Below are 23,788 nucleotides of genomic sequence, written 5' to 3' on the forward strand. Positions count from 1 at the left end.
ATGTTTTTTTTAACTTTAAATAACAACAAATATGTATATGTATATATTTTTAATTTTAGTTGAATTACTTTATATATAAATTTACCACCTCTAAAAATATTTGCTTTTATTTTTAATTAAAAATAAGTAGTTTTGGGTAATGTTTGGTGCAAATGGTGCGTTGAAATTGCGCATTAATGTGAAGAAAAAAACATGATCTCAATATAATACTTTGATGTGTGTTTAGTAATGAAAAAAATTACATATAATTAGATATATAATTTGTATTGATTTAGAGGAAATATTTATAAAAATTATGTGCAAAAAAAAGTTAAGTGAAAACGAGATGAAAATATGACTTTGTTGCTGTATTAGACTCTAAACAGTTTAATGTTTATTATCTCGATAGTAAATTGTTGATTTCTTATCTAATTTTTAGGGAAAGTTTTAAATTTAAATTTGTATAAATTTTGATGAGATATAATATAAAAGTTTATTAAATTTTATTTAAATTCACTGAAATTAAATTAAATTTCCAATTTTAATATCCTTTTAACTCATATTGGACATGTTTGCCCTCATAAACAACTAAATTACACAATAATTCCTCAAACCCAAACGGCCAAACCCCTCCTCCTCTGCTCCACCCACAGATCAGCGCCAGTTCTACGCACAGCCGCCTCTCCTCTCTTTTCTTCCGCGGTAAGCTGCTGCTTCTTCTTCTTCTTCTAGGTGGTCTGCTTTGTCTTCCAGTAGCCATGTTTTGTGTTTTTCATTTTTAAATATATAATAAATGTCCTTGGCTTGTGTCGGCAGATTGTGTCCTCTCTTGTTGTGAGATCGATTTCAGTTTTGGTGCATAGTTTGATTTGGCAAATTCTTTTCGTTTCATTTGTTGATTTTTTCTATTTATCATTTTAGGTATAGGTTCCTTTGATTTCCAAATAATAGAATGCCATGTGCCTTTAATGTTCTCTGAACTTTTGAGACAATGGAGAAAAATATTGTAATTTTGCTGAAATTTGATGAGAAATGGGAATCAACCTGCTCTTTAATTTTTTGAGGTTTAACCTCAACCATCAACTCGAGAGACAAATGCTCCCTTGCCTCTCCCTGCCATTCTCTCCAATTCGTATAGGGAAAATTTCCAGGTTTCCTTATTATTATGATTATGATTATTATTATTTTTTCTTTTACAGACACAGTAGAGTGTAAAATTATAATTAGAATTATGAAGTATTATAATTATACTGGGAAGCGCAGGGAAACACATAGAGGGCCATATCAACATTTCATGTTTCCAAGCTTGACCACACTGCTATTGCCAAGAGTCAAGACCGCCTACAAGATTACTACAGTTTCCAACTCCTAAGCAGATTAGCATGGAAATTGTGTATTCATATGGCATATCATATATGATATATGGCATATCATAGTTCTTGGAAAATATTGAGGCCACATGCTCATCAATGAATGTATTCTTTTGCATTGTATGGGAATTATTTCAATCCAGACATTCCCATTTTCTAGGAATGTTTCTGTACCACCCAAAGGTCATCAAACCCATTCAATATTATTAGATTGTTCCAAATGTGTCTATTCATTTTTGACATTGCATTCTTCACAATCAGTCGTTGGCCAAATTTCCCTTTAATATTCGCTTCTTTGTAACTTCATAATTTATTTTTTTCCTGATAATAATCTCTTAAAGTGGGGGCACATTTATTATTTTTGCTATAATAATAAAAAAAAACTATCTTATTTCTGGAAATGCCTCTTATTTTAACAAACAGCCTTGGTCTTGATAATTCAGAGGGTTAAAACTGGAAAAAGACATTCAGATGTTAGTTAGATCAAAGACTGATTCCAGTTATATTCAAGACCTGCCTCACAGTTGAATACTAAATTTTATCAAAAGCCCCCTGAAAAAGCTCCCTTTGTTTTCCGTCCCCATGCGTTCTCTCTCTCTCCCTCCTTCAACTGGTTCAGTGAGCATCACCTTTAACTCCACCGGCAAGCATCTGCAGCAGCAGCTCCTCAAGTATGACTCTCGCTCTTACACAAAATTTGGTAACACTTGGAAAACCACCTCAAAGTGTTGGTGTTTTTTGTGTTTCTTTCAAAACATGGAAATGATTTTTGAGGTCAACGGTCTTTAATTTTTTTTGATGAATTTTTAATTATCTTTGTCCCAATTTAAATCCAATATTCTTTCAGCTATAGGCATGCCCTTGATTAAGTAGCAAAGAATTGCCCACTGTATTATGACTAACATCAGACAAATTTCTGAAAGATTTTTGAGCAAAATTTTGAGGAATCATGACAACTAAAATGTTAACTTATACACCTCCAATTAAGTAGTTAAGAATTAATCCGCTAACTCATAAGAATAGAAATTTTTTTAGGAACAATTCCAAAAAATTTTTTTTTTAAAATATTTTTTATTGATGCCTGTGTAGGGGAAAAGGTGTCACGGCCTGAGTTGATGAAAGATTACAAATAAACATGGTTCACCTTACAATGTTTCTACAGTTTTCATGGCAAAAATATACTACACAATTCCACTGGCCAAAAAGCACAGCAACGATATACTCTATTTAAAGTCCATTACATTGATCTTTTGGAGTTGTTGAAACTGGATCTTCAATTTACCCAACTGATAACTCTAATGGATAAAAGATGCAATCTGATGCTGTTTCCACAAGAACCTCTCCACAATATTTCTGCACCATCCTCCTAAGAATTAAGATCCTTGCAAAGTGTAGTCTATGGTATTAGTATTTTTAACCCATGTTTGGGAGCTTGGATTTCAGACCTCTAATTTGAATTGGTGTGGATTACATATGATGAAGTACAAAATTGTATTGAGTTTCATCTAAATTTTCATAAATCTAAATCCAAGGCATTTCATGTTCCCAAACACAACCTTAAGAGTAGAAAGCACAAGGTGAGGAGTTTTGCGTCTTCAACACAAACACTGAAGGTTCACACCCACATGATGGTAAAGTATATTTTAATGACAAGAAAAAACAGCACCAAGTACACCAGAAATGCTTTATATTGGTCGGGTTCATGCATCACAAGCAAAACAAATAAAAAATACAAGGGGATAGAATGTGGCACTCCAATTAAGATTTCACAGTGGCATCAATTAAGCTTGATTAAAACTCTACTAACTCATATACTGTTGGTTGGCTTACTTCTAAATCTCAAAATTAACTATGTATTTGACAACTAGTGCTATGAACAAATAAATTACCAAATCATAATCTAATAGTGCTATCAATTAAGATTCACTGACAAGTTGATGGCCTTAAGCTTAACCAAATCTTAGCAAACCAAGCTTGAATACAGTTTATTTGCTTATTTACCTTTCAGTTAAGGTCAAGATCAAGCTTGCTTGAGCTGTAATGCTCGATCCAAGTGCAAGCTCACAACCAAGTCACATTTTGGAGGTCTGAATATTTGGGTGAGATTCACCCAGTTTTATTGCATCCTTACACGTTTCTAGTCCCGGAAATACCAATAAGTAAAATATTAATGACTTGTATGTAGCTATGCCTTCAAATAATGTCAACATTTGGCACATACACTACAGGTCAACTGGTCAGCATGTCGCACAATCCCTAAAATGAAACTTTCTGTTGACAAGGCTTTCATGCCATCAGGTGTCTAGGGAGGGCATGGTGCGTGCAGTCTTACCTCCGCACTTGGAGAGCTTGTTTTGTGACTTGAACCCAAACCTTCAGGATTGGATGTGACACTGTCACCATTGGGTCGGTGCCCCCATCATGTCTTCCTTATTCCTATAAAAGGGGTGTTTCCTGTTCCTTGGTATTTTTTGCTTAAGCCTTTCTGATTCTATTGTTCTATATTTATCCCCAATATTAATGTGATGGATAGTAACAATCGTTTTCTCTTCTCGGAATCCCAATGTTATGAGCAAGATATTTTTGAATTACCATTAGCAAGCATTGAATATTTTCCATAACTGTCTCTACTACTCAGTGATTATCTCTTCATTATTTTTTATGAGTAAGGAGGTTTATAATTTGATGTGTTATTTTACTGCTATGTAGGGTTGGAAATATTTGTCTACATGGTTAATTTGCGTCAATTTATAGAGAATTGTGTAAGAAGAGCAAGGTGTTTCATTATTGATATATGAAATGCATATGTGTTTGTTTAGAAAACCAATTTGGCTGAGGAAGAAAAGAGACAATGCCTCTTTATGATTGTATGCTTCTCTTGAAACCTCACGTGAAGAAGGAAGCTTTGATGGACTTGGTTTATCGAGTAGGAAAGCATGTTTACAGAAGAAATGGTGTCCTAACTGATATAAAATCATTTGGAATTGTTCAATTGGGTTATGGTATCAGAAAGCTGGATGGGAGACACTATCAAGTGAGTTTTCTTTTAATGCAATATTGTATTGATTTCCTGATTTGCAAGTCTTCCTTTCTTTATTCATTTCCCAGTTTTGTGTAACATCAATTAGCATCTTTTAAATTGTCCTTTTTTGTGGTAGTGGAGTTTGATTTATGTGTAACAGTGTAAGTGCTAGTTTCTTCTTTAGCGTTGATTAATAGAATTTCAAAGGCTTCTATGTTTCTAAGGGTCTGAGGCTGGGGGATCCTTTATTTCTCTTTCCTGAATTATTGTTATGAAATACCTGAGCAGGATGTTGGCAAGAGTTACTGAGGGTGAATGATTAATGGTTTCAAGATTGGGGTAAGGGGTGGTGGAGAAGTGAGTCTTGTTTGCAGATGACGCTATTATCTATTTTGGAGCATAGGAGAACTAATTATGTTACTTAAGGTGTGTCTTGTAGATATTTGAGGCAATTTTGGTGGCTAAAGAATGAAAAATAACCTTCATAAGACGTAAAAGTGATGTGGCTTAGCTGCAGGAGGTGAACAGGTTGAACAGTTGGCTTGTAATCTTGCTGGCAATGTCATTTCTGTAACTCTTTTTCTTGCCTTATCCTTCATTTTCGTGCCTTTGTTTAAAGTTAAGATGGTTTGATGCCTTGTTTAGCCTTCCACTGCATGTTTTGTCTCTAGTTTCTGAAGAATGCAAGAAGCTAATGATAAATTTCTTGTAGGATGCTGTGGGGCATGAACTGAAGTATCACTTAGTAGATTAGAGGGATGTGTGTGTTTTTGCACCCAGGGGGTGGGGGTTCAGGTTTTAGGGATTAAATGGGCAGGATTACGAAGGCTTTGTTGGTTAAGTGGCATTGGAGATTTGCGGTGGGGAGGGACAGCTTGAGGGAAAGGTTTGGGGAGATTCTGTGGGTTGGGTTGATTAACGGGTTCAGTGTGGGTTTCTTGTGGTGGGTTTGTGGAAGAGGATTTAGAAGGGTGGGATTAGTTCTCTGGGCATATCATCTTAATGTGAAATTCTATGAGTGTGAGATTGAGATCTAGGCATAGCGAGTGGTGCCCTTACTGGTGACTTGATTTTTAAGGAGTTTTTTAGTTGTTTAGGATTGTTGTGAATAAAGATGTTATGGTTTTGAATTAGTTGCCTTTTTTTGGTGGTGGAGTGGTGTTCAATCCCTTTTTTGTGTGGCCTTGCTTATTAGTTTATGAGGCTTTGGGAGGAAGATGGGTAATGGTGCATTTTTTCTGCTGTTTGTTGTCTTTTAAATGATAATATTTTTAGGGGGTGCATCATGCCTGGCTAGTTGCTTAGGGAGACGATAGTTTTTGTTGCTTCCATGTGGACTGGTGCTTCTGGGCTCTTCAAGGAATTGTGCTTTTCTGATGCTCGGCATGATTGTAGATGATTGCTTTTTCTTCCTTTTCTCTATAATGTTTGTTTCAGAAGATGTTATTCTTTGTAATTCTTATCTTCTCTGCCCAATAAATTACTTTCTTTATTAAATAAACATGAACCTAAATGGTACGTACTTTCCTGAAATAATAAAAAATGTATGAATATAAACTAGGCTTTAAGGCCCGAAAATTCCAGATTTTCAGTCAAAATTTTAAAACTGTCCCGGCCTTTTAATTGTATTAATTTAGTTCCATAGTTTTAGCAAGGCAGGATATCCGTTAGTCCCCCTGTTATTTCCATTTAATGCATGAGTTCACTGACCAGTTATGAACCGACAAGACCCGTATGGTTGCTATAGAAATCGATTTGGGGATAAAAGTAGGGTCGAAAGACAACTTGAAAATTTAGTAAGGGAAGATTAGGTCATCAGCTTGAACCACAAACCATAATTGGGATTTATTTTATAAAGAAAGAAGAATAATAGAAAAAAAAAGGAGAATTTTCAAAACAGAGAATGAGGCGATGCCTACTAACAAAGCAAAAAAGATGGAACAAAAAAAAGAGTAATGCAGGGCAGCATCAAGGGTCTGTAGCCATCAGAGATACAAGGGAGGAGAGGGGAAGAAGGAATAGGGAAGAGCGGAAAGAGGAGATCCAAGGGGGATTTTGCACGCTAACTTCTAATTCAAATTCACCAACAACTACCTCCTTCATTGCTTTCATACACTATTTAAAACAAAGCCTCCAATACATGAAATTACATGGATACCCCTAAAACTAGATGAAATTAGAAATAAACCCCTAAATTTCACAAATATTACAAACAAGCCCCCAAAATATGTAATCCTATGACAAGCAAACTAAACACAGATAATAAACAACTAATTAACTAAGCAAATTTGGGATTAGGACCCAATAAACTATTGGCCCTATTCTTTGTCATAGGCCTCCAAAATGGTTTGAAATCATCCATCCAAATACCCGCTTCTCATCCTACATCAATTCCCTCCTTTTGAAAAAGAACTTGACTCCGTCGAGTCGAGGAATGTACCAACGAGTCAATCACCATGAATAGAATCATCTCACTTAGAAAGGAACCAACGGTTTGCTTCAGCTTGGTGCATGGAAGAGCTCATGATGGAATCAGCTTATACTTCTTCTTGTCAACGGAGAAGGAATAAGAATTCCCATAGCCATCATGCTTAACCTTTCTATCAAATAACCATGGATTGCCCAATAAATTTTGAGAGGAAGGATGTCACATTACACTGTTCACCAATCTTGAAAGTAAGCAGGCAACAATCATGGACCTTCAAGTTGGTATTTTCACCCAAGCAATTTTGTATGGATTAGGATGAGGCTCAACTTACAAATTTAACTTCTTCGCAACTTCTTCATTAACTACATTTTTACACCTACTGAGATCAATAATCAAAGTATAAAGATGCTTTTGATAAATCACCTGAGTTTGAAAATGTTGATGCGCTTCCAATCTTTTTTTTTCTTCAACCTTGTTGGAAGAGAGGGTACGTCAAAGCACTAAATAGATTTTTGTGTTGCCATCATCATCTAAGTCTTTTGGAATTTCTGTTTCAGCTTCAAATACTTGGATGCCGTCATCATCATCATTGTATTTTTTTTTCTCAATAGCTGTGTCTTGGTTAGGACATTGCGCTGCTTGCTTGATGCCCAAAACCTTGAACATTTGAAGCATTTGATTGATGGTTGGCCTTTTGAAGTTGTTCCGGATGATTCAAGAGCCTTCCAAGAAGTTGATGTAGCTCTAGGAGGATTATGTTGCATATTTTCCTGAGAGGGGTAACCTATATTGCATCCCCGATTGTAATGATGACGTGCAGTAAGTTTGGAGGCAGAAGCTGGCTTTAATGCTTTCCTATAAAAAACTATCATCACATCCTCTTTCCATTCTATGTTGGCATGAGTAGGCAAATGATAGAATTTACTAGTGTACTTTGTTACTAACTTCTCTTCTTGCTTCAAATCAACCAGTTGGAGATGAACGCACTGCTGCTAATGTGGAGGCACAAATTGCTCCTGCATGGCTCGCTTCATTGCATCCCATGTTGTAATCTCACCAAATCTCCTTTTGAAGATCTCTTGTTGTTTGATTCTCTAAATTTAGAGGTTTGGAACTCTAAAATGAAGGGAGGGATGGGTCTTGGAAATTTGGCTTCTACAAACATTGCTCTCCTGGCTAAATGGTTATGGTGTTTTCCCTTAGAAGATCATTCCCTCTAGCATAAAGTGATTACAAGTAAGCATGGGTTGGATGTGAATGGGTGGGATGCAATGTTAGTTTGCAATGATCTTCGGAGAGTCCCTGGAGATCTATATTTCAGATTTATCCCTTATTCACTCACATTAATTTCGCTGTGGGGAGGGGTTCTCGAATTTTTTTTTGGAAAGATCCATGGTTGGGGAATGATGTTCTATCCACATCTTTTCCTTGTCTCTTTCGATTGAGCATAGGGCAGGATAGTATGATCTCTTGCTTCGTGGTTGATTCGGCTAGCCCTCTAATTAATAGAGAGTTGATGGGACTTTTGTTGTTGTCGTCATTGAACAGTTGTCATCTTTCTTCTGCTTGGGATACTCGGTCTTGGGCTTTGGATCATTCAGGGTTGTATTCTTGTAAATCTTTTCTTGAGTTTTTGACCCCATTCCAACTCTTGTTTTCCTCTATACTCATCTATTTGGAAGGCCCCCAAAGAATGTTTTCATTTGGCTGAGTGTGCTTAAGAGAATCAATACTAATCTTCTGTTGCAAATCAGGAGAACTTTGAAGGCCTTGTCACTAGATGTTTGTGTGCTTTGTTATTTGAATTTTAAAGTGCCATCTCATTTGTTTTTACACTATGATTTTGCTTGTAGCATTTGGGATAAATTATTTGGCGTGTTGGGAGAAACTTGGGTTTGTCCAACATAGGTGGGAGGAATGTTGGCTGTTTCTTTTGAGGGTTTTGGAAGAAGGAAGGATAGGCCTGCTCTTTAGAAATGCAGTATATTTGCAGTTCTATGGGGATTATGGTTGGAGCATAATGCACGGAATTATTTCAGGTATTTGAATTGGCAGCTGGTTTGGGAGGCGATTCAATTCTTGGCCTTTTTATGGTGCATTGTGGATGCTTTAACGGAGTTACCTTTTTGGAAGTGTAGTGAGAATGGAGGGATCTTTTTCTTTGATATTTCTTAATGTATATATTTTTGTTTTTTAGTTCCTTTTTTCTGGTTTTTTCCAGAATTTTTATGGGAGATGCCTTATTCTCATCTTTGTAATATCTTCTCTTATTAATGAAATGTCTTCTTTTGCTGCCCCCCCTCCCCAAACAAAAAAAAGGAAGAAAGAAAAGAAAAGAAAAAATGAACTTTGAGTAGCTCCCTTCAACTTTGATTCTGCCCATACAATTTTCTAGCCTCATTCATGTCATACCATTGGAAATGGTACTCCAAAGAATACACCCAATCATCAAATTCATCTGGAGAACCATCACCATTAAAGTCTGAGACTTCTAGTTTTATTCTCGTATTCAAATGATAATTTGGCATTCATGCAACGCAAAAGCATGAGGGACGGCAGCTATACTACCTTCTTCTTTGGTAGGAAAATCCATGGGCCTTTTACCTAAGTCTGTAACTTTGTTTGTTAGCCTAGTCAGAGCATTGGTAATATTCTTGAAAGCATTTTCCCTGTTTTGTACCGTACTGGACAATAGTTCCACCTTTGCAGATAACTCAACATTAGTCACCATGTTGCAATTATATGTCATCGGAGACCCTTAAACAAGTTGCTAACAATTCTCTATCTATTCTTGCAAACCACAAATCTGATTCACAGTTTTCAAGAACCATCTTCAATTCACTTTGATCTCGTGTATGAAATGAAACAAATTCACTTACCTTGTGTTTGGGAGCATGGATTTTGGGTTTTGGATTTGGAATTGTGTGGATTTGAAGAAAACCTTTCATAAAATTGTATTGAGTTTCTAACACAAATCCAAATCCAACCCTCAAAGTCCATGCTCCCAAACACTGCCCTGGTAAATTCCCAAAATGCAGCTAATAAAGCTGATTTTTTATGCTGGCAGAAACATTATCTTGCTTCTGGTGCCAAATTATCACATTTACTTGCAAAGTATCAAGTCCACATGCATCATGCTGCAGTTGAAAATATCACGGAAGAAACTCAAAATGTCCTGGCTGGAGAAATTCTTGTGAGAATGGCAAATACAGAACAGATTGGCAAGGTTCTTAATGCACGCCACTGGCATGGGGCACTTGAGCCTCCGGCAAGTGTCCTATGGTGATTAGGTTTTGGGCCAAGGTAGATCTGGGAATGGGGAATATAATGGTGGTGGTGGTGTGATGAGAAAAACACAGGAAGTTGGGGTATTTTGATTTTTTTTTGGGGGGGGGGGGGGTGTTGTGTTTGCCAAAAATGTTTCAGCCAGTGCGTGGGGCTTTACTGGTGGCCGGAAGGTGATGGAATTTTTCAAGGGTAAGGGTTTCGGGGGGGTTCTGTCTTTGATGGTGTGGATGGTGGTGTGAAATGTTGGCTGGAAATGAGGGTTTTGAAATCAAGAGGCACGGATATAATTTTTTGAGAAGTTACAGATGAACAGTGCCTCCATTTTTCTGGGATTTTCATTGATTTTTAATGTAGGGCAGTGATTGAAATTCAGAAATCAGAGAGAAATTTGAAGAATTAGAAGAGAGGAGGAGAAGAGAAAGGGAAGAGAAGAAGAAGAGGGCAGATGCTGCTGGGCAGCAGGGGATTAGGAACGGACATAGATGGACAGAATAGAGGAAGATAAAGATAGGATGGCGAAGGGCAGACAGAGCACAAGCACAACCTAGATGGGATGGGAAGAAGAAGAAGGAAGAAGGGAGAAGGAAAGTGATTTGCAGAACAGCACTGAGAATATAACAGAGCAGAGAAGAGAGAGAACAGAAATCAGAGGCAGTAACAGAGAGAGAGAGAATGAAGGAGAGAAGAATAGTGAAAGGGGAAGATGGGGGAAATTGAAATGGAAGAATGGTGTGATTGTGGTTGGGTTCTGATACCAAATGATGGATGGCAGCATCAAGGATCTGGAGCCATGAGAGGGTAGAAGGGAGGAGAGGGGAAGAAGGAAGAGGGAGGAGAGGAGATACAAGGTTGAATCTCACGTTAACTTCTCAATTCAAATTCGTCAACAACTACCTCCTACATGGCTTTCACAGTTTTTATAAGAAAACCTCTAATACATAAAAATACACATGTACCCCTAAATCTATATGAAATTACAAACCAACCCCTAAATTACACAAATATGACAAACAAACTCTCAAATACATAATCCTACCATGGGCAAACTACACACATAATAGACAGCTAAGTAACTAAGCACATTTGAGTTTAGGACCCAATAAACCATTGATTCTATTCTTCAACACAAGCCTCCAAATTGGGTCAAAATGTTCCATCCAAATACTTGATTCTCATCCTACATCAAAGAGTTAAAGCAATATCTGGAAGGCTAATGAAGAACTGCATGCCAGTTCCTTCACAAGCTAGTCAAAGAGATTCTTCTGAAAAACCACTCTTTGTGGATGAAATAGATGCCAAAACTACCACCCACCCTATTCCAAACACAATCAATAGAAAGAGATAAACTGATAATTTTGGAAAATTCTGGCATTATGCTCCATCCTAATGCACCAAATAACTGCAAACAAAGCATTTCTCTATAACATCTTCGTCTCCTCTTATTTACCATAACTCTTAAAATAAAGGGAGAAACACACTCTTCTATCGGAGTGTGAATGAGTCAAGCTAGCTCGCAAGCTACTCGTGCTCAACTCAATCTATATCTCAACTTGATTCGGCTCTATTCGAGTTCATGTTGGGTTTGAACTACTCAAGTAGCTTGATGAGTCAAGTTTGAGTCTCATAGTGCTAATTGCAAGCCTAGTCAAGCTTTTGTTATTTTAAAATCTTATATTAAGTGATATATTATATATTTCATACATAGAATATACCTTGTATTTTTCGTATATTTATGCTTATCTTTAATATTACTAGTAAATATAGCACGTGCGTTGCATGTAAATAATATTGGGTAAAATATTTTGATAATTTTTAATAACATTTAGATATATTTTTATAAAAAAATTAATAATATATTTTCATAATTTAGCTTATAAAGTATGAATCCTCAATTTTATTTATAAAAATTGATATTTTGTTTAATACTATAATATAAAAAGGATAAAAACTTTTAAAATATATTATATGACGTAATAATAACATTCTAATTAAAATTATGTGAAATATTAAAAAATTAATATTATGAAATATGATAAATATTTTCATTCTACCTAAAATCTTTAGAATTGTTAATTTTTGTTTACTTAATGATCAAATAATGAATTTTTAACATTTTAAACATATATAAATTTTATTATTTGGTGGTTATTTCTTGGTTTATACTTTTATTTCTAAACTTTATCTTTTAGAAATAAATTATCACTTATCTAAATGATATGAGACACTTTACAACATTTTTAAAAGATGATACAAGAATTCAAATATTTTATTTTGGGATATAGCTTAGCATTTACAATAGATATGCTTATTTTTTTTTTTAATGAAATGTATGCTCTTATTTTCAAAATTTAAATGAATTTTTTTTTATCTATTTTCTATTAATTTATTTTTTGATAAATTCTTTGTCTGATTTTTAAAAAATAATAATATTTTTGTCTATAAAATAATTTATATTATTAATACATGTATATATGTTAAATATATATACACTGCTATTTTATTTCGGGTTTTAACCAAATGATTTTTTTTTTATTTGGTTCAAACTTTAACTTAAAATAGATTACCAAGTATAATTTTATCAAATTTTTGTTGAATTTATTTTATTATAGGAATATCTTGCTCTACTTTTATACTTTTGTCACAAAATGATTTACCTACTTAATAGTTTTATTTATAGTATGGATATAAATATAGACGCGTATGAATACTATTAGTTTATTTTATTTTTTGATTAAATAGATTTTTTTTTTCCTTTTAGGTTCAAACATTAACTTATAGACACTATAAATATAATTTTTTGTTTGAATTGATTTTCTATATATTGTATAAAAAATTTATTCTTTTATGAATAGTTGATTGTACTTTCAAAAAATAATATTTTTATCAACAAATGATTTTCACTATTCATATAAAAATTTGGTTCAGAATGTTCTAGTATCACTATGAAAAAATAATGATATTTTGTTCACAAATTGACTTATACTATTCATACATTTATATGTAGTTTTTTAATTTACTTGTTCGAAGAATATTTGCACTCACTTTCAAAAGATAAGGACATTTTATCTACAAAATGATTTGCGTTGTGTTTGGAAGCATGAATTTTAGGCCTAGTAAATATTCATGTACACAAGGAGATATTTCATTTTGAAACACAAATCCTTTCATTTTAATTAATGCTTTTAAGTTTAATAGAAAATAAATATTCAAGAAGGCATCTTATTGTGAAAACACACCCCTTTACTCCCTACTATGAAAACAAACATTTAAACAAAAAATTAAATGTGAGGGGATACCACAATTTTTTGTTAAATGTGAAAACATATATCTTTTTTGTTTTTTGTTTTAGAACTATTTGAGGCACCTTAATGTGAAAAGGCACCTTAGACATCCCAATGTGAAAACACACGGATTTTCTTTGTCTTTTATGGCCAAATTTTGCTTAATCAAATTGAGCTTGAGTTTTAAGAATTCACAGTTGAGTCAAGTTTGAGTTCATTAATTATAATATTGATTGAGATCAAGTCAAGTTTAGAGCTTAAAGTTTTCAAATTGAGTTGAGTTAAAGTATCCATTATGTTGACTCAACTACTTGACTTGAATATGCCCCTACTCTCCAAAGATGTAGGACAAGTATGAAAAAAAAAAAAAAAGGGCAGCTTGATGCACAAAGCTCCCGCGTATGTGGGGTCCGGGGAAGGGGCAGACTACAATGGGTCTATAGTACGCAACCTTACCTTGTATTTTTGCAAGAGGCTGTTTCCACACCTCGAACTCGTGACCTCTAGGTCACACGGCGACAACCTTACCGTTGCGCCTAAGCTCCCCTATGTAGGACAAGTATATTGTACCCTAAAAATACGAAATAGATTATTGGAAACCTCCCCCCAAAAAAAATTGCAAAAACGAATGAGATGCTCTCTCACCATTCTTGTGACAAAGGAAACATGTGTCAAGAGACAAATTTATTAGGCTCATCCCGTCTATACTTCCCAAAGAGGCATTAGAGTTGTTGAGTTCCTTTGCTTTCCTTAATGTTAATGCGTGTCCCTGTCCTTGATTTCCCAAAAGTGCACGCATGTGCCGTGCCCTAATTTTTTCTCCAAATCATTTTCTAGTTTTATTTCATTATTGACCTCATAAGTTCACATTTCCAACAAAGCTAGTTTAAGGGGTGGGGACTGACGAAGCACCTACATTGCTTTAAATTTAATATGTTTAGGAACCGGATTGCTACAACTCAAAGGTTAAGTCAATTGAAAATTTGACTTAAGTTCTGGAGTTTATGTGTAGTTAAGCTTGTAAACTATTTATGCTTGTTTAAAACAAGTTTGCAACCTCTCAAAAAGCTCAAATCTTAGTGTCATGAGCCAAGCTTGTTTAGGGCATGCTTGCATGTGACTGCTTGTCTTGTGTGTGTGAGATGCATAATCATCATGTAAATACTAGTATAGGTTTTGTGCTTTGATTGTGTTTATGTTATAGTGTAAATTTGGACTATGACTCCTCAGCAAAGTTGATATTTCCTAGTGCCAGAGTTAAAATAGCTTATAAAGTTCTTCGGGGAAAGGTGAATGTTCATCAGTCTTGTAAAACTCACTAGTATTATTAAATGTGTTTAGTCTACTTGCCAGTCTTGCCTCCCTCGCTAAACACACATTGCTTACAAAGGTGTTTGTTAATGAATTATGTCGTTTTAATGTTTTTCACTTTCTTGCCATTTGTTTTCATGAATTGCTTATTACTTCCGCTTACTTTACATTCAACTGTTGTGGATGTGCTTTTGTGGTAAACTGTAGTATTCTTTGACTGACTTGTTAAACAAGAGTGCTTTAGCTTGTATTGCCCAACCCTTCACAAGGTGTGAAATACTTGGCCTGTGACAGCTAGTATCAGAGCTTGGATAATTGTTATGTGAATTTAGTTGCCTTCATTGTGGGATTGTGTTAAGCATTAGTAAGAGACCATGCCGACCAATATCAAGAGAATTGAAGTGCTAGAGGCGTAGGGTGATAGAATCAATAATGTGGTCATAAAGATGGTCAAGCTTGCTGAACGTGTTGATGCTTTCGAGGAATCACAAAAACATCATTAAAGCTCTATGGTGGAAATGTCATAAGACCTCCACCATATGATAGAAACTTTGTAGGCTTAAATGGAGTATTTAACTGCAAAGTTGGGCCTAATGGTTCTTGCTATGGGAAACTTCGGTGTAGAGGACAAGGTGCCAGAACCCAGAATGTTTGGGGGTGCCCATGATGCTAAGGAGTTAGAAAACTTCTTATTTGATATGGAGAAGTACTTTTGCGCAATGAGGACCGACTCATAATAGGTGAAACTAACCACTACAACAATGTATTTGGTTGGTGACGCTAAGCTATGATGGTGTACATGATAAAATTGAGAATGGACGCTTTGTAGTTGATTGCTAGGTAGAATTGAAGGGAAAGTTCGAGGCTCAATTCTTTCTTAAGAATGTCGAGTACAATGCTAGATGTAAGTTGAGAGTCCCTAAGCACAATGGGTCCATTAGAGAGTATGTGAAACAATTCTATGCTTTGATGTTGGATATTCAAATCATGTTAGAGAAAGATAAGTTGTTCTATTTTCTTGAGGGGTTGAAACTGTGGGCAAGGACAGAACTTCATCAACAAAGAGTTTAAGACTTGCCTATTGCATGAGCTACTGCAGAATACTTGATTGACTATGCTAGAGAGAGTTCCATAACGTCCAAAGAGAGTGGTAGTGGTGGAAACAGTGGAAAGTCCTTCAAGAAGGAAAATCTAAAAGTAGGGGAGTTGATACCAAGACATCAACTTCAAAGGAAGTTTCATCATCTTGATCATTCAGCATACCCAATTGTAAGGGCAAGATGACATGCTTCTTTTGTCAAGACCCTTACAGAGTTGAGTGCCCTTACAAGTCATCTCTCAATGCCATACAAGCTTCCATTGTGGAGGGAGCACTACAAGATGATGAGGATGAGGAGGAAACCTTGAGGATGGGTGCAGTAGGGTTACTAAACTCATTGGAGAGGTAGACAGAAGAGAAAAAAGTTACCCAAACTAAGGGTTGATGTTTGTTTATCTATTGATCAACGGGAAGAGCACCTGTGCTATGGTAGACTTGGTAAAATGGATAAAAATACGATAATTTGAACTGAATTTGACCTGCTTAAACCGACTCATAATTGATTTGCAAATTAAATGAGTCAAATATGGGATAACATTTTTTTAGTCGCCTTTAAATGAGTTGGTTGGTGGATTTAGGATTTTATCTAATGGATATCGGCCTATCCGCTAACAACTAATATTTAAATTCATTGATAATCTCTTATTCCCATGCTTATTAGACATCAATTCAATGAGCATAAGCTCTATTGGCCAAGACCTAGTCCCACACTCCAAACTCTTGCAATAGTGTATGCGCTTTTGGGTCTGCCTGATGCCTATTATTCAAACTCAAACCCAAATACTCAATTTTCTCGTGATCAAAACAAAAGCCTTTATATTCATGTTATAAGAAATTAAAAAATTATAATTGTGTTTGGTTATTAAATGTTTAACATTGATCAAATTATATTTTTAAAAATAACTTCAATTATTATGTTACAAAAGAAATTATTTATCAGATGATAAAAAAATTATATTAGGGATGGGAATGATGGATTATCCGCCATTCGCCACATATTATCCAATCTGAACCACTATAAATCCGTAACTTAATTGAGTTGGATATGGATTGTAAATCCTCATCCTAAAATTTGCCTAATCCGCCATGGATTATTTGGCCAGATTTGTTTTTCTAGGTTTATGCTATGGTTGATACCAGCGCACAAAGACTCAACTTATCTTTAGAAAAGGATTTAGGATGCATGAAAGCAATTAACTCTGCAGCTCAGCTTACTTTAGGAGTAGCCAAGCGAGTGACTGTGAAGCTTGGATAGTGGGCAGGACATGCAAATTTCACAGTTGTGCCATTGGATGATTTTCAAATGATTCTTGGAAGAGAATTCTTAAGGAAGACTAAGGCGGTACCAATGTCATTTGCTAGATCCCTTTGTTTGATGGGAGACCATTCTTGCATGGTGCAAGCCCTTACGAAGAAAGGAGACCATGAGAAGTTTTTTTCTGCCATGCAACTCAAGAAAGGATGGACCAGGGGCAAACTGACATAACTTCCACCCTGGTTGTAGATGAAGAACTAGGCTAAGAGCAAGTGCCTACAATCATCCAAGTTGTGTTAAATGAAAGTAAAATTGTGATGCTAAACAAGCTACCTTGCAACTTGCTTTCACGACGGAGTGTGGTGTATGTGATTGAGTTGTTATTAGGAGTGAAGCTGCATGCTAAAGGGCTTAATTAAAAAATGCTCATTTCATCTTTAAATCAAATAATATTATAAAAATATAATTAAAATTTAAAATAATAAAATTACAAATATTGCACATTAAAAAATTATTATAATTATTTTACTTAATTGTTCTACTTTCTAATTTTACTTTACAATAAAAATTTTATTGGACATGACAATTGAAAAATAGTGAGTATTTTGTAGTTGGCTTTATTATTATTTTTTGAAATTTATGTAATTATATTTAAATTCAGATGATCATTTAATTTTGATTTTAATTTTAAAATGTATAAAATAAATAATTTAATTAAAAAAAACTGTTTATGGATATTAAAATTTCTAGCAATAGATGGCCAAAACAACTAAAAACCATAAAATTTGGTTTTCAATTTTTTGGCAAACAACTGAAAATCGGCAACAAAAACAAAAAAACTGATAATATAAACAAACGTGTTTCTATAATTTGTTTCTTCATTGTGATGAAATAGAAATAGAAAACAGAAAACAACAACGTTAGCAAACGAATCCTAAGTTATGCAAAGTACTTCACCAAACTTGACTTACGGTCAGACTACTATCAATTGAGGATAGCAGATGAGGGCGTACTGAAGACGACCTGTGTGACACTATGAGTTCTTGGTGCTATCATTCAGGTTGACAAATGCGCCAGCGATGTTTTGCACCTTGATGAACCAAGTATGAGTATCTCGAGAAGCTTGTTGTAGAGAGCGTGTCCCCGAAACCTCTCTGAGCTTCTTAGATAAGACCTTGGAAAGGATGTTATAAAGACTCATGACTAAGCTAATGGGTGTAAAACCCCTAAGCTTCCTAGGTCTCTCCTCTCGGATTAAAGCCAAAAAAATAGTGGGCACACTACTGCCCAACACCATTACGCTGAAACTCTGCAAAGAACCTCAGGAAGTCAGGATATCCTTTTCCAGAACCTCTCAACTCTCCTAGAAGAAGGCCATCGTGAATCCATCTAGGCTCAAAGCTCTCTCTCTACTCATCTCAAAACACTTTTTTGAAAAATATTTCATTGGCTTTGAAAGGCCTTTCATGCCATTGCACTAAGCTCGACCTGAAGAATGAGGGGGCTAGCAAATTTAGGTTGGGTAAGGATTGATCAAAAGAGGGTGGCTAATCCTTTTATGGCCAGTACTGTTATAATTGGAAGCAAAAGTACAAAATTAAGTAGCTCAAAGTTGCTCATATCTCGCAGGTTGATTCGTTCTGTTTTAATGATCTGAAAGAAAATGCTATTGTGGTGGCACATACTTGATCTATTCATTCACATTCACCTATTTGGATTGATAATCTAGTGACAGTGAGGGGAGGTGTTTAAATAAGTAGAAACTAATATTGAAATAAATCGAAGTTTGAAGAATATGTTATTATGTGCTTTGATGATACATTTGACCTTTTAAAATATGCATACTTAGTTGTACGGCAGTCACATACTTTGAAAGTGATTTGTGCTTTTAGCTGTTTGTATTGCACTGTTATATTGCATACCTCATCTTCTTTATACATTCTGATTTTCTCATCATTTTTGTCCTAATTGTTCATAATCTTCAGATTCCTTGAAAGATTTCTCATTTTCTTGGTTTTAGTGGATTCAAAGTGAGACAGATCTCACAATAACTAACCACTAACCCTACTTGCCAATCATCATCCCCTTCCCTAACCATAAAGAGAGGGGAGGGAGAAAGGTTGTCCTATTACAAAATAATGACGTGAAATGGTGTCAAGCTGTGGCCCAGGCATTTATTTTTGGATGGCTATTATGCATGAAGTTGCACAATGGTATTGAGAAGATGCATGCAAAGATGGTTTTTTTTTTTTTTTTTTTTTTCCCGTCTTGTCCAGTTTAGCTAAATGTAGTGACTTTTGTATCTGTAGTAAGGATATTTTGCCTTTTGTCTTGGTTGAGCATTTGAGTGTTGAAGACACTTGGAGGCTTGTATGTCTAAAGGGCTCATAAAGCTTCACCAAAATGAAGTCTTTTTGTCATCACGATACAGAAATAAAAGTGAGGAGCATTGCATTTTGCAGCGAGAATTTTTGAAAGAATTACATCTTATGGCATGCGCCTATATTCATGCCCTTGTGCAATCTGAATGAGGCTAAGTTTTCTTTCTAATTATGAATTCTGATCTCTTTGTGATTTGTTGTACTACAAGCTGATTGATCCTGGAGCTTGGTAGTATATGCATCTCTATTTAACTAGGGCAATGAAAGGTCAAAACTCTTCTCTCACATGGTGTTTTTTTTTATCTAGGGCCAACTTATGCAGATGACAATGATGGTGACACCCAAATTCAATAGTGAACTGCATTACCTAAACAAGGAGGATCGGTTACTGCGTTGGCTTTTGGTTAAGCACCGAAATACCAAATACGGGCTGGAATTGCTGAGCGAGGAGGGTGGGAAAAGTGGGCTAAGCATGTTCCCAAGAAGCAGTATTTATGACAACGAGGACATGGATGACGACGACGATGACAATGATGATGAATATGACGTGGACCAACAGGAAAGGAAAGAAAATTGAAAAGTGATGGGCTTCTATGATCCCGGGCCTGTCTAATATTGTTAAGCTGTGCAGCAGGAATTGATGAGATTGTAGTAAACTGTGGCATCAAGCTATCCTTGGCTTTCTCATTTTACTTCAAAGTGACACATGGTGAAGGCTGGGATTTGCCTCGGCACATTTTGTCTGCTGTTATTGCAAGGTTGAGACTGCTATCCAACTTCTCTTCTCTTCTCTTCTCTTCTCTCTCTCTCTCTCTCTCTCTCTCTCTCTCTCTCTCTCTCTCTCTCTCTCTCTCTCTCCTGAAATCTGTAAACCATCTCTAGCATGAGGTAATATGATTTGGTTCCAATAGTGGCTCTTAAATTTGTGTACCCGCGGTTCAGGATTGAGGGTAGCTCTTCAAACATAAAATTTCATGTTTCCTTTTTTATTTCTATTTAGTTTTATCAAAAATAAAATGGCTTGGCAATGTACTATATATATAATTCTAAAAAATTAGAAACCAAAAATAACTTGGCCTAGAAAATAAGAACTTGTCTTTTCAAGATTTACTCCCCTCCACAAAATGGAAGGCGTGGTTTACTATTTCTTTTGAGATATAGTTTTTTTTAAATTCTAAATCATTTGCTATGCATGGGAAGGATTTTAAAATAAAATAAAATAAAATAAAACTATGGAATTTAAGTCATATAATTAAATATAAGTTATCAAAATTTTAAAAGCCTAGTCTTATCAAATATTTAAAAACAAAAATTCCATGTTTTCCTAAAATTAATAAGAATTGTCAATAATTGCGTAACACAAAAAATGCGATTTAAAAGAAAAACAGTAAATTTGATAATGAAGTTAGCTAAGTGAAATTTTGTTTATAAAATAGGGATACAATCCATATGATTCAATACCTGCCCTAACTACTTTTGTCTAGGTTCATCCAAACTATATCACTATTCACACATTTTACCAATTCTTAATTCTAAATCTCAACAGTTGAAAGAAATCCCAATTGAATTTCAATTCATCCTCCCTAAAAATGCAATAATCCATTATCATGTCGTTGCCTTGCCCAACTCCATTGAACAAAGAGAGAGAGAGAGAACTATATGCTTTTTGATTATTTTAGTCTTTAGAGGCTCTATCATAACCTTTGACATTTAGTCCCAAACTCATTTGGGGATTTGGATCTTTGGAAGCTCATGGCTTTTGAATCTTCGATACTCTTTAAAAGAGTAGAGCTACTACTAACAAATCCTCAATTTCTAAGTGCTCTCTTGCATTGGATGAATGAGATTTCAAATCTCTTCATCGATCAATGAAGATTCTATTGTAAAGTTGAATGCCAATTCATTGCCCTATGATGGATTGGGTGTTATAGGTGGCATATTGATGACATTGAATGCATTAAGAATTTGTTGAATGAAAAGTGAGTGAGATAGAACTTCGAGATATTGTATAAGATTGATGGATTGAATTGAGAGCATACGGGCTGGGAAAGTGGTAATAGAGGTGGTGAGAATTTTGAAAGACTTAAAGAGCATAAAGTTCATCAAAGAATTCTTATTCTTTTTCCTCGTAAAGAAGCAACTATCTCTAATGAAAAAATAAAAATAATGAAAATTTGAAATAGTATCCTACACTTTTTATTTATTTATTTATTTCATTTTGAAGTGTTCAACATTTCAAAGGATTATATATATATATAAAGCCCATCAAAGAGTGCTTTTATTGTATTAAATAGATATACATGGGTATTATGGACCCTTAATATATTGGTCCCAAAAGTGCTGAACGTACAATTCCACCACCATGCAATATTATGCTAACTCATAAAAAATTGAGGAGCATGCATGCATGGAGTACGTACGTACTAATTAATTAACTATCATATATTTTTTTTGTTTCTCCCTCAAAATTCCTTCCTAATTCTTTTGTTTAATTCTAAGGAGCTAGCTAGTGCTTTTTCAATTACAAAAATTTCCTAGAAGTATTATTCTTCTTGGAAGCTACTTTTTGAGAATTATCATCGTCCTCATCGGGTCTTTTTAGAATTCTAATTCCTTTCCAACGAGACTTTGCATAGAAGGAAGCATTTTCTTGTTGATAAACCCCGAATTGAAAATGATGAGTGGCGTTTTGGCGGTGAGGAGCTTCATGCCTGAGAATCCCATCAATGAAAGTCCTTGTCACTGCAGTATCCGCATCGTGAATTACATTTACCCGAAACCACCTGTCATATATATTTTCTTCTAGGACATTGCTCAAGTAGTACGTAAGTGTACCATTGTTGACTTTAAGCATTAGGGTTGTGGCATGGGTTTTTGCTCCGAATACTTGCATGATGCACACGCCCGATGTCCCCGATGGTACATAAGCATACCCTTCGAATTGCCAAACACCAGTATTATAATAATATCCCTGAAATAAATTAAGTTAAATAAAATAAAAAATGTTAAGAGTGCTGCAAATTAGAAATTAATAGCCATAGGTCACAATAGTAAAAAAAAAATTTACGAACTGAAAATATAGCTACCCTAGCTAGCTATCTTAATTATTAGTGAAATCTATATATATATATATATATATATATATTTAAGGGGAAGATGTCCCGTAGGAATGAACTGGATTAAAGGGCGTTTCCGGGACATAAGGCTCCCTGCTTTGCAAGGGTAAGGGAAGGATCATCATAGTATACACAACCTCATCCTTACTTTTATGCAAAGAGACTATTTCCTAAAGATGTAGGATGATTCATTATTATTAGCGAAAGTCAATATCAAATCTAATAGATAAAAAAGTTATAATTCTCAAATTTTGTTTTGTTTCATGGGAGTTCTTTTGGTTCATAATATTAGAGGCCTATAATCAATTGAACTTGAACTACAGGAGCTGGACTATACCACGTTTCATTTCTTCTTCTCTCTTTCCCAGATTCAAACCAGAAACTTATAACGTAAAATCCAAACTCTTATCATTGGGATATCCCAAAACATGCACCTTCGACAAAAAAAATTTAATCATAAAAAAAGTTTCCATAGTTCTTTCATGTATACGACTTTAAGGGGAAAAAAAACAAAAACAAAAAGGAACATTTGATTGTGTGATTAATTTCCTATTAAGATCATTGAAATAGAAGATATAATATAATTAGTAAGTGGCTTAAAACCAAAAAATAGCAACAAAAAAACTCAAAATCTATAGTCTCAAACACAACGAAAAGAAATATTCATGAAAAATAAGTGGATGAGAGTGTTTACTTCAATGCGGAGCTCAGAACGAGGGTGGGTTGGACTGCCATTTGCGAGAGGGTTATCGGTCGAATAAACCCAAAAGTCGTGAACACCATTCTTGAAGCTGTATCGCTTGCTTGCCGGCAAATCATAGGGTTTAAGGTTGTGAAAGTTAGAGTTGCTCAGGGGCACTTCAACAAAACCTTGAATTGGATCAAGGGGCTTGGACCCTGCAGCAACTGCATGGTGCACCATGAGAGGGAGAAGAAGAAGAAAAAGAAGATTAAGCAGCTCAATAGACATGAAAACAAGCGCTGCACCCATTGCCATCCACCTCAAAATTTTGGAATGGTAATATATGTAGTATTTAATGGGGTTTTGAGTGATATATATGTGTATGATGCAGTAGTGTATGGTTTGTGTTTATGTTTTTGTGGGAAGGACACCATATTTATAGTGGGTTTGGAGCTAGTTGGGCTTCAAAACCTAGCTTTGACCTTAATTAATTATCAATATCTTTTAATTAATTCTCTTTTTTGGTTTTTTTTTTGGGTCAATGGGTTAAATGGTTAGTAATAATAATAGTATATA

At 35.0% G+C, this 23,788-nt stretch overlaps 2 protein-coding genes across 5 annotated transcripts; one reads left to right on the forward strand and one right to left on the reverse strand.

The window, feature by feature from the left end:
• The first annotated feature begins 519 nt into the window (after positions 1–519).
• On the forward strand, positions 520–20,336 carry LOC131157911 (uncharacterized). Of its 4 annotated transcripts, XM_058112371.1 has the most exons (4): positions 595–681; positions 1,793–2,020; positions 4,169–4,383; positions 19,722–20,336. In XM_058112371.1, the coding sequence occupies exons 3-4, from the start codon at positions 4,201–4,203 to the stop codon at positions 19,989–19,991; spliced, it is 453 nt and encodes a 150-aa protein (XP_057968354.1). In that variant the 5' UTR covers positions 595–681; positions 1,793–2,020; positions 4,169–4,200; the 3' UTR covers positions 19,992–20,336. The 4 variants fall into 4 exon arrangements, with proteins under 4 accessions (XP_057968352.1, XP_057968355.1, XP_057968353.1 ...); XM_058112369.1 differs by lacking the exon at positions 1,793–2,020 and having other exon boundaries at positions 520–681; XM_058112372.1 differs by lacking the exon at positions 1,793–2,020 and having other exon boundaries at positions 580–681; positions 3,648–4,383.
• A 1,599-nt stretch (positions 20,337–21,935) lies between these two features.
• LOC131158759 (citrate-binding protein-like) lies at positions 21,936–23,521 on the reverse strand. Its single transcript, XM_058113614.1, has 2 exons — positions 23,225–23,521; positions 21,936–22,385 (listed from the first exon to the last, which is right to left on the reverse strand). Exons 1-2 carry the CDS (start codon positions 23,519–23,521, stop codon positions 21,936–21,938), a joined length of 747 nt encoding a protein of 248 aa, XP_057969597.1.
• Positions 23,522–23,788: the final 267 nt, after the last annotated feature.

The sequence above is a fragment of the Malania oleifera genome, chromosome 6 (genome assembly GCF_029873635.1).
Source record: "Malania oleifera isolate guangnan ecotype guangnan chromosome 6, ASM2987363v1, whole genome shotgun sequence".
NCBI lineage: Eukaryota > Viridiplantae > Streptophyta > Magnoliopsida > Santalales > Ximeniaceae > Malania > Malania oleifera.

Bases quoted from the DNA above. Each gene is read 5' to 3' on its own strand.
- LOC131158759 (XM_058113614.1), bottom strand. From the start codon at position 23,521: ATGGGTGCAGCGCTTGTTTTCATGTCTATTGAGCTGCTTAATCTTCTT. The intron at 22,386-23,224 runs GTAAACACTCTC...AATTTATTTCAG, and splicing joins GTTCTGAGCTCCGCATTGAA to GGATATTATTATAATACTGG.
- LOC131157911 (XM_058112369.1), top strand. From the start codon at position 4,201: ATGCCTCTTTATGATTGTATGCTTCTCTTGAAACCTCACGTGAAGAAG. The intron at 4,384-19,721 runs GTGAGTTTTCTT...TTTTTTATCTAG, and splicing joins TGGATGGGAGACACTATCAA to GGCCAACTTATGCAGATGAC.